Below are 11,095 nucleotides of genomic sequence, written 5' to 3' on the forward strand. Positions count from 1 at the left end.
AAGTGTAAATAAGCTGATATAGAAGTAAAAGCTAGCTTGTTTAGTCCTTATTCATTAACCATTTATTCATTGAGCTGTTTATTTTATTTCGTGGTGAATACGCACTTGAATGTGGGCCTCTGAAATGTGCTGACCTTCCCTCAAGCAGAAAATGTAAAAATCTCCCACAGTCCGGTGGGCTGAGAAAGAATGACCCTGTCCTTGTCGACGTAGATCAGTGAAGTAATGCAATTATGAAAATGTAAAAAAAATGCCTTAAGCAGCAGCGTGGGGATATGAAATACATATTCGGCTGTCAGGGACCAAAAACAAGCCGTTTCTTCGCACTGGAAATCTTTGGCGTTGGACCTTGGTGGTCCTGGGAGGGGGGAGTGTGAGGAGCAAGTTGAAACATCTGTCAAGGCTTAGTCATGAGTCAACCCACTAGGCTTTTTGATGTGATCAGTTGTGTGCGATTTGCACATTTTTTCCTTAAAAGCTTCATTTCTTTTTTAAAGCATTTTTTGGAGAGAGGTTAGCACCGGCTTTAGCAACTGTTGAGGTCAAATAAAAAAGGCACGGCCACTTTTAATTACACCAAAATTTGGGTCAGCAAATATGATGAAATATGTATGAAGTCCAAAGTTTGTGTAAACATGAAAGTTAATCGTGAGAAACATGGTGTAATTCTGAGAAACTGAAATACAGGCAAATGTTTCTGATGCTCAACTGGAGGATCTTTTTTCCATGAAACTAGTTACAAGTTCGCTCTCACAAAACCTGACAGCCTGCGGTCTTTAAAACTCCTTCACACATAAGCTTGGAGCTTAGAAGTTCTGCTCTCTGTCACTACATTTTCTCCTTGACTCACCACCACCCATGTTTAAAATGCCAGGTGATTAGAGGCTTCCTGGTGCCTTGTTATTTCAAAGTACATGGCACCCTCGGCTTTTTCCAGCTGTCGTACTCTTTATGTGTGCTGGAGCATTCTTCTGACGCCTTTACGTGAGAGGAAGCATCCAGATACGTGCATGTGCAGTGAGATTAATACTGAGGAAGAGAGACAGAGGGGGTGATGGGAAACAAAGGAGACTACTGAACTTTCCATTTCCTACTACATGATTCTTCAAAGTAAAAGCGCATATAGATAACATGTCGAGCTCTTATTTACAAGTGTTTCTCATTATTTTGACTCAAGAACTTCCCCTCTGACTCATTATCCCTGAAAGTCAGGGCTCATCCTCGCAGCCCATCGCTAACACCTACCAAGCACGCCAAAACTTTTAGAAAGTCCAGCGTGGGATTGATGACATATTCATAAAGTGCGGGGATGCGGGGCTCCTTCTGCTCAGCAGCTGCTGGGCTGTGATAAGGCCCCTCGTGGAGATTCTGGGGTTTGAGCCTGTACGGGAATGTGGAAGATTCAAAACTGTGAGGTAATGAGACAGGAAGAGGGTTAGGCAGCCATCAGATTGTTGCATTTGCATTGCATCCAAGCGTGCATGCAGAAAATGTCAAAAAAATTTCCCCAACTTATCATAAAAGCTGACGTTTTTTTTTATATGAGCTGGACTCGCATGGAGCTTGTTTTTCAGCAGCTGGAGCAGACCAGAGCTCATTCATCCAAATCAATTTTACACCACAGTGTGACTCTTTTACTGAATGTAAAAAATGGCCTTTTAATTATTGTTGTTTGGCCTGTGAAGATAAAGCTTTTTTTTCCTGGTCCATCACACAGAATTGTGTAGTTACCATGAGGTGTAACTATCTGAAAGCCATCAAATAGTCCCAAAATAACAGTTAACAAAATAATTATTCTCCCTGCATGGCTCAGCCTCCGAACATGTGGCTGCACCGCTCTGAGAAAATTAGATTTTTTTAGTAGACTCAAAACCACCCACGCCCTTTCTCATCCAACCGGAGTCAAGAGGTATGAATTTAAATCTGCGATGCTGCGACGAAGCTGAGGGGACATTCTGAGCCTCTGATTTGTCTTTTACTTCACAAATGTGCTTTTCAGATGTCCAGCAGGGTTCGAGCCAAGGCGGGGAATCGGTTCACCGTGCACAGAGGAGCTGCATGTTGTGCACGGTGATTGCACTGTGTTGGTTTTTATCTCTGTAAAAGCACATCACTCCTGTATTTTTTTTATTTATTTAAAAAGCTCTGATTAAAAATACATATTATGTAAATGTATTCATAAAGAAACACATTTAAGGAGCAGAAAGTAATTTCCTGTGCACACACACACAGCGGTGGCAACTTTTTAACCTTACAATCCTTACTATTATCTATACCGCTATCCTGCTCAGGGCCGCAGGCGGGGCTGGAGCCTATCCCAGCTGTCATTGGGTGAGATGTCGGGTACACCCTGGACCGAAGACCCGAAGGGAACCCACGTGTCCGTGGGGAGAACATGCAAACTCAGAAGGCCCACTTCTTCCGAAAACCAGGATTCCAACCAGGAACCTTCTCGCTGTGAGGCGACAGTGCTAACCACTGCACCACCATGCAGCCAGCTTGCTGCATGTCAGATGGAAATAAAACATTTTTACTGCACTATATTGTGCCACCTGAAGTTACTTTAATGCATTCACATTTTACATACATACATACATAAAAAATGCACTGATGCAGCTGTGCACAAACGTATATAAAGCAGTAATAACTGGCTTCTTCTCGACTAGTTTCTATATCTAAATGCACTTTACATATTAATGGATCATGAATAAAAATCAAGTACAGTGATAGGACTCTCTGAAATCCTTATAATGCTATCTTTAAGTAGTTTATTGATAAAGCTAGACTTTCACTGAACTAAGAAGGGTTCTTATTCGTGCTGTATCTGTGTTTGCACATGATGGTACTATCACTAATTGAAGGACAGAATCTGCATACTTCTTCCATCGCTTCCTCCCGCATGCACACCACACAGCTGTTCCTCTCATGCTTTCAACACTGCACATCAATGAAAGGGGCCTTTCTCCCGTCACTCTCCGCTCTGTCCTCACTATCTCCCGCACCGCGCACAACCTGTTGCTTCTTCAAGCATCCCACGCATAAAAGCAACAACTCAACATGCCCAACTACTGATTTTACCACCCCACACAACCCAACCTGCCAATTACTTCCTGTCTGGGTCAGCTGAAAAAGTTTAACAGGAAACCCCCTCCTGTTACACACACATCCACACAAAGACATACAAACGGTGCGCGCTCACATCTGGTCCAGCTTTGTTCCCATATTACAGTTTGGGCATTCAGAGAACAAACCAGGAACTGTTTCTCCAAACAGGCATCTGAGCGCTGCCGCCGCTCTGTAATCATCAGCACAATGACCGTGTGAGTTTACACAAAGTGCCGTTCTGGTAAACGTTTACTGTCTGGTGAAACTGCCAATTTGTTCCTGCGTCTCACACACTCATTTGCATTACAAATGACAACGCTGCTGTGGGTTTAGCCTTTCAGTTAAAGGAGCAAGGTTATTATTATGAGCACAGGGGAATTGGGTAAATATCTGTTGTTTCTGTGGATCTGGTTCTGCATTAATTACCTGGAAAACTGTGAGAAAGGTGAGACTTTCAAGGAACTCTTTCTGCCTTCTAACACCCTAATTTGCATCCTTTTTCCTCCCTCATCTTCCAGGACCTTCTGTCTTTTGCACCTGTCTCGACATTCACTGGTTGGAACTTAAATTCAGAATCACCTCTATACGCTGCTTAATGACTTGTTAAAAGCTGATGTGTGGAACTTTTTCCGGCTAGTTGGCTTTGCGACACGGCCCTTACAGAGCCAATTCTGTCTATATAACGTGATTTCACAGATCTGATGAGTCTAACAAGGGACATGTCTGCCACACTCCATCACACATCAGACAAAGCTCTCAGCCCTGCAGGCAGCGTGGCGGTGGATGTCGGCAGTCGTAGCTTCTCAGAGGTGAACATTTGTTGCAGTGCTTTTACAGCAATTTATTGTTATTATGAAATGGACAAAACATTTAAAAAAAAGAAGAGATTAGGAACATTTTGTGCTTCTAAGTATAGTTTCAAGTGTTTCACTTTAATTGTTTTCTGGTTGTCACATTAACCTTTTGGAGCATGATGAGAATAGAAGGTCCACAGAGAAATAAACTTACTACAAACATACTAAGTTACATGTTAGATGAGAAAATCAGTGTTTAACCCAGTCTGATCATGTTGCAGACATTTTGCCGACTTGCAGTACAACCAAAAGATTTAACTTCCTTGAGAAAAAGAAACAGGAACCCCTCACAGATCACTCACTTACATGCAGTCATTATCTCCATCTAAATAGTAAGGGAAGGCATATTTGATGTTATTATTTGATAACCTACTGCCCTCTGCTGGTGAACACTGGCAGCAGCAATCGAGGAATCAGCTCCTGAGATAGTGTGAAAGGTTACCAGGTGTTCACATTCAAGTAGCTTTGATGGCTATGTAAGACTCATGGGTTTAGAATCAGAGCTGAATATATTCCTTGTTAAATTTTAGGCCGGTCAGGCTTGCTAGTGTTTTATTATCCCAGCTGTAAAGGTTTTGGTTGGCTCAAGGCTGAGTGGTGAAGAGAATCAGAGAGTTTCCATGTAAGGTGATAAAAGAAGATACACACGGGACATTAAGGACCTCAAAGTATACACAAAAATCTGTGTTGAACCGACAAGCAGTCTTCACTCAGTATTTTTTTCACACGGACGCACGCAAAGACCACCCTAACAGACAAAAAAAAGGTCTGTGATATAATAAAGACAAAAAAAGAAAGAAAGACTGTCGTACTGAGACATAAAAGTGTGTTTTGAAAACAGCCATTGTTTGTTGACACATCTCGTTCCAGAGTTTTGGGGGGTAAAACTAGAAAGGCGCCCCCTCCTCCGTGCTCATGTTGTTGGGAAACCAGACAGAACTGCTCTGCAAACCTGAGTGACCACGATGATGATTACAGGCATCTACTTGCTCTCTGTGCTCTGTCCACCCTGCAGAGATAAATCCCTCGCAGAGACTGTGCGACTCTGTTAAACACAGGCCTTAAAAAAATAAGTAAAGTTCCAGCTCTCACAGCCCTGACCTCGGGGTCACGGAGATCAGAGAGGGCAGCTGGTTTCAAGGTCAACAGCCATCTGTGCGACGCGGTTTACCTTCACGCCGGCTCTGTTCTTTACTCTGCCAACGAGCTGTTCCCTGTCCACTAACACCTGTAACACGCACACACAAACAGACACACACGCTGCGCACAGACATTTCAGGTCAGTGCAGCTGTGAGACCTGTGTTGCTGAAGGAGGAAAGCTCAGATCAGTGACTTTATCTGTAACATCAGTGGAACTGTGTGAAATAAATACTCACCTGTGTAAACCTTTAACAGTTTATCCGACTGCGTACCAAGATTAAAGAGGAGGAGAGGACACCTCAAAAAAAAGAAGCAAATCAGGTGGACATAATCAATATAGGTAGTCCAAAACATGATTTAATAGCTGAAACCTGCTTACATTACAAAACAGACCTGACCCAAGATGGCCAAATCTACCTAACCTACAAGCTATCACACCACTGACTTCAGACACTCACTGACTAAAAGGTAAGACTCCTACAGAACAAACCTGACCAGGAATGATGAAGAAAAAAACCTAGATTTGTCCGGTTAACAGTGAATCTTGTGAAGAAAGGCATTACGTTTGGAGACTCTCAAAAGAAATATCTAAAAAATACAGGTAAAAAAAAATATCCTTTTATATTTACTGATATAGGTCAGGCTACAAAAGTTATAAATCCTACAAATCCCATAATGCAACACTCAAATCCTTTCCTTTTTTAACTTGTACTTTCTTAGTTACTCTTCCCGTTGTGTTCAGGCCTCAACATACAAGACTAAACTTCAACCACTCCAGCAGCCTGAACATAGGGACAGCAGTGCTTTGAGCTAAATGCTAACTTTAGCATGCTAACATGCCCACATATGGCTGAGTACAGCTGATTCGAATTGTTTTGCCGATATATAGTCCACTAATTTTGACATGCTGGTGGCAACAGAGGGCGGCACGGTAGTGCAGTGGTCAGCACTGTCGCCTCGAAGCTAGAAGGTTTGAATCCCGGTTCGGATGAAGTTTCTGTGTGGAGTTTGCATGTTCTCCCCGCGGATGCGTGGGTTCTCTACGGGTCCTCCGGCTTCCTCCCGCAGTCCAAAGACATGCATGTTGTGATCATTGTTGACTCTAAAATTGCCTGTAGGTGTGAGTGTGAGCGTGAAAGGTTGTCTGTCTCTATGTGTCAGCCATGTGATTGACTGGCGATCAGTCCAGGGTGTACCCCGCCTCTCGCCCAATGACAGCTTTGATAGGCCTCCAATCCCCCGCGACCCTGAGCAGGGTAAGTGCTATAGATATTGAATGGATGGATGGTGGCAATAGAGGGAAAGGTCAAGTAATCACAAAAGTCATGGGGATTTGTTTTCATGGGACATATGGGTAACTGATCCACAGTTAATCAACCTTCATTCAATAGTTGTCAACACATCTTATTACAAAAGCAGGAAGAGTTAGTGAATCATTAATGTTAGGATCATGAATGTCTGTCTAAAAGTGGCCAACACATTTCTGTTAATAGAGATAAAGTAGTGAAGAAGCTCTACAGTATATCCCTGCATGCACTCTGGGTGCTCACGCCGTGCTATCACGGGGACAAAAATGAGCTGATGTAGGAAAAATAGTCCGCTTAAAACTATCCTCTTTCTGTTTTGACCAGGCTTCATGGATACAGCGCAAACAAGCTAAACTCAGCCTGTGGCCGTGGTGTCCTCAAAACACACTCTCCGAGCGGTTTATTAAAACTCCCACAAGCCCTTAATACACAGAAAGTTGGTGCAGAGAGAGAAGAGATAGAAAGAAAGAGGGATTATAAAAGATTAGCTGGAGGACAGCCTCAACACATTTAGGAGACCACTTAACTCAAAGGCGAAAAACTGTTTAGGGAGGCGACTTTCTGACGCTTTAAAACCTTTTTTTATTTAATTTTCTGCTCTGAAGCTGTAAAAAAATCTTGTCATTGGATGTAACAAACAGAACATCTTATCTCTAAATATGTTTGTGATGTAGTTACATCAGTCTGCTGTGTGTCATAGCACACAAAAGAATCAGTCTCGATGGAGTGTTACAGAGTGACACACAGCATCTGTTAGGATTTGAATCCAGGCTTACTGAGATCCATCAGGTGCTTGTGCCCAAGGTGAACAGTTCCATCACAGACAGAAGGTCGGCACACTTAAGCTTAAGAGGCCCTTCAGACGCAGAAAGGACTGAGTCATATTATATCTAACAGATGACCTTCAGAGACTTGAACAGGCTGGTAAGAGGCTGAAGGTATTTTCCATGAAACCCTTGGTAGGTTGATGAGTTATGTCTCAGGTATAAGGAACATTTTGCACCTGAAGAGCATGTGTGAGGGCCTTTTAGTTACTTGTTGTTTTCGTAGCCTGTCCTCTTATAGGTTTCTATGGAGGAGAGGAAAAAGTGTGGCTCAGGTCCTCCCAGAGATCACTTCCTAATCTTATGTGTCATTCTGATATCATCCTTTCATCCCTACTGTAATTTGACTATGTTCGTCTTTTCGGCACACAGGAATCTACTGCATAACCGTCTGTCCTCAGAAAGAGATCCCTGTATTGTTTCTCTTCCAGCAGATTTGACACCTGTTTTTCAAATGGTGTCATAGCTTACTGTAAATAATATAAAGCCATTCAAGGGAAATGTGTGATTTGGTGGTGCAGTGGTTCGTGCTGTCGCCTCACAGCTGGAAGGTTCCTAATTTGAATCCCGGCTCTGACGTAGGAGGCCTTTCTGTGTTCTCCCCGTGCATGCGAGGGTTCCCTCCGGGTACTCGTACCGGCTTCCTCCCACAGTCAAACGACATGGTCGTTAGGTTAATCGGTGACTCTAAATTGCCCGTAAGTGTGAGTGTGAAAGGTTGTCTGTCTCTGTGTGTCAGCTCTGTGATTGACTGGCGATCAGTCCACAGTGTACCCCGCCTCTCGCCCTTTGACAGCTGGGATTAACTCCAGCCCCCCGCAACCCTGAAGAGGATAAGAGGTAATAGATAATGGATGGATGGATGAATGAAAATAATTTGCATTTGGAAACTAAAACGCAAATGCCAACATTAGTTTCAAAATACAGGAAATAGGTAACAATATATAGCTTTTTTCTTGGATGACTGGCTTTTATTTTGGATGTCTTTAATGATGGGAAACCAAGAGAAAGTGCAACCCTGCTTTAAAGCCAGCTGATCTATCTCACTTCAGCCTGACGGGTCTGTATCTAAGATCCTCATTAAAGAAGGATCTTCCTCTTGGCAGAGTTTATGGAGTGTTTCGCTCTCAGTGCTTAATTAGGGAAAATTGCAGCTTCTCTTAAAATGCTGTGTGCCTTAATGTCTATTCTCCATCAAGCTTTACAAGTTGAGGTTCTGCAGAGAAAGAAAAACAAGAATACAGTTGGTAAAAGACGCTTTTGCTCCTCCGGCTGCCATTCACATTTTCAGACAGCAGGGGGCAGAGTTAGGCCGGTCTTATAATTGAATAACCTCAATGCGGAGCCTCTACATTTATCAATTTCCCTGATGTGCGATATCACCCTGCCGTGTGTACATGTGCTGATTGAGGTTTCAGCTCATTTGGGACCCCGCTTGCACACACACACCTGCATTATACACACCTGCTGCATGTGCTTGAGTGACAGCCGCGTGAGGATTGGGTGAAAATGAGCTGGATGGGCTGTCAGAGGCCGTTTCCGTTCCCTTGTTCCCTATTTCGTTATCTGGCTCACTGACCTGATGCTACAGAGCGGCTTTTATCTGCGCTGTGCGGGCGGAGGACCAGATCTCATTTTAGATCCGCTGGCTTTAATAGGAGGCCAAGACGAGAGCTCAACGTGTCATTTATAAAGAAGCGGAAGCACGAATGATTGAGGAAAAGAAGACCAAGATGTAAGAGCCGATTTATGGCAAGTTGGTATTGATTCCTTTATCGCTTCCTCAAACACACACACAGATTCATGCACAGCCACAGAGATCAGCCAATACTGGTTTGTTGTGCTCGTGTCAGCATCCTGTTTCTATTCACGTCCACCATCTCCAAACTCAAAAACAATGCCTGCCTATTCCTTTGACTGGAACACAAATCAATCAGTTATTAACTGCAGCAACTTTCTGTATTTATTGTCTTTAGCGCCTTTTACACTGCCAGTTCAAGGCGGGATTCTTACGCCTCTGTTACATTACGTCTTCTTTGTAGAACGCACGGAGGCGGAACGGTGGGGCGAAGTCGTTCCGCCTCGGAGCCGGCTGACAGAAGCGTACAGAGGCAAAACGGCGTCTGTGTAAACAGCGGAGCCGGCAGGGCGGTAAAGCGCCGCGTGTATGTATTTGAAGCACGCGCTGTTTGCACTAACGTGTTCAAAAAACATGAAACAACAAACTAAACATTCAGTCCAGCACAAGGCATGATGGGAAACGAGGCGTGACGGCCTGTCGTTACAATACAGTTGAATATGATTGGCAAAGAATTAACAGAAGAGTACATTTCATTGTCGTGTGTTTCTGTAGTTCTTACATTTTGTATGCGTTTGAATTCAATCAGGTAGGAGGACAAGAGGCCGTGCAGGTGTCACCTGCTTTTACCCACGCTGCTGCACTCTGAGGACAAACGTGTGTGTGATTGTGCAGAGGCATATACTCAAAGGTTGGAGGACAGATCTGCCCACGCCTGGTCAAATGCAACCCTACTGAGGAAGTACTAAAACATCTCTTTTCATGCATTTGTGAAGCCAAATGTTGAATCAACCCACACACACACACCCTCCTCACTGTCTGTCTGCATTCATGTCATATAAAAGGATTCCCACAGTCGACATAGAACCAGACCATAAGAGTGACACCTAGAGCAAACAGTCTGCCTTTTATCTTTTATAACTGGACAGCTGCAGTGATGGACTGATGAAGCCTTGAATAATGCTAATTCTCCACATGCTTGATTATAAATAAGGATTGAGCCACAGGTGCACACGTGCAGCAGCTTCGCTCAGGACTGAGAGCTCGACCTGAAATGTGATGATGAAGCATCTCTCTGCCTCAGTGCTCAAAAAGATTAGACTGCAACACCGGCTTTGTTTAAGTGTCAAACTTTAATTTCATGCTTTAAAGAGCGAAAAATCCACCGAGGTGATGAAATGAGGTGATTTCTTACTTTTTTTTTATTAATGCATCTTATCTCTTATCTTGAACTTAGTCAGCATTTAAAACGGTTAAATATTTATACTGGCCGGGGAAGAAAAAAAACACACACCACTTAATTAAAAAAAGATTTATATTTTTGGGGGGGTTTTATTTAACTACGATTTTAACCAGCTTGGAAATACATAATGTATGTAAGGCCATCACTGCAACACATAAAATCTGCTGCTTTTTAACCACCGTGACCTTTTCCTATTTCAGAAGCAAATTTCAGCTGATTTTCCCCAGCACTGACTTTGATTAAAACAAATGAGAAAATCCATATGTGACGCCTCTCCTCCCCTCCGTCTGAGTCTGGAGACACAACGGTGTGGTGCTCTCCATTGTGCATCGCTCTTATTATTCTCCCCAGCCTTTTTTTTCTTTAAGCATGCATTTCTGTTCCCCAAGTATGGCGAAAGAACCGATTCAGAAACAAATGACTCAGACCTTCTCTGATGATCGTGATTCATGAGACGGGGATAATAAACCGCATTCTCACATTAATCAGTCAGACAAACAATGAAGCACATTTTGGGACAAAATACTGCTCGAGCTATTAGTCATGATTTTGTTTCGGGTGGGATGAGAATATAGAGGGAGATTTAATTTTAAGGCATATTTTTTTAATCCACTGTTGTTTCACGTTGCAAGCGGATGCTGTCAAACGAAAACCACAAGACAAAAGAGAGCAATCAAACACTTCATTTATTTTCCAGATGAAAGACAGTGTTTTACCATCGGGACACTTTCTGGGGCCTCTACATTTTAATCTGTATTTTTTAGATGTCTGCCTTGTTTTCTCATCCTCTGCTTCTATTTAAATTAGCAGTACATATTGGTAA

At 43.1% G+C, this 11,095-nt stretch overlaps 1 protein-coding gene across 1 annotated transcript in view; it reads right to left on the reverse strand.

The window, feature by feature from the left end:
• The window catches only part of frem2a (FRAS1 related extracellular matrix 2a), a 72,594-nt gene extending 64,699 nt beyond the window's left edge, over nucleotides 1-7,895 (reverse strand). The window contains exons 1-2 of the mRNA XM_069672062.1: nucleotides 7,774-7,895; nucleotides 1,246-1,381 (exon numbers count right to left, since the gene is read on the reverse strand). Coding sequence (XP_069528163.1) covers nucleotides 1,246-1,381; nucleotides 7,774-7,895 — 258 coding nt within the window. The remainder of the gene's footprint in view (nucleotides 1-1,245; nucleotides 1,382-7,773) is intronic.
• Nucleotides 7,896-11,095: the final 3,200 nt, after the last annotated feature.

The sequence above is a fragment of the Semicossyphus pulcher genome, unplaced genomic scaffold (assembly GCF_022749685.1).
Source record: "Semicossyphus pulcher isolate SPU_LCO1_2020_fin unplaced genomic scaffold, fSemPul1.0.p SCAF_10, whole genome shotgun sequence".
Lineage (NCBI taxonomy): Eukaryota > Metazoa > Chordata > Actinopteri > Labriformes > Labridae > Semicossyphus > Semicossyphus pulcher.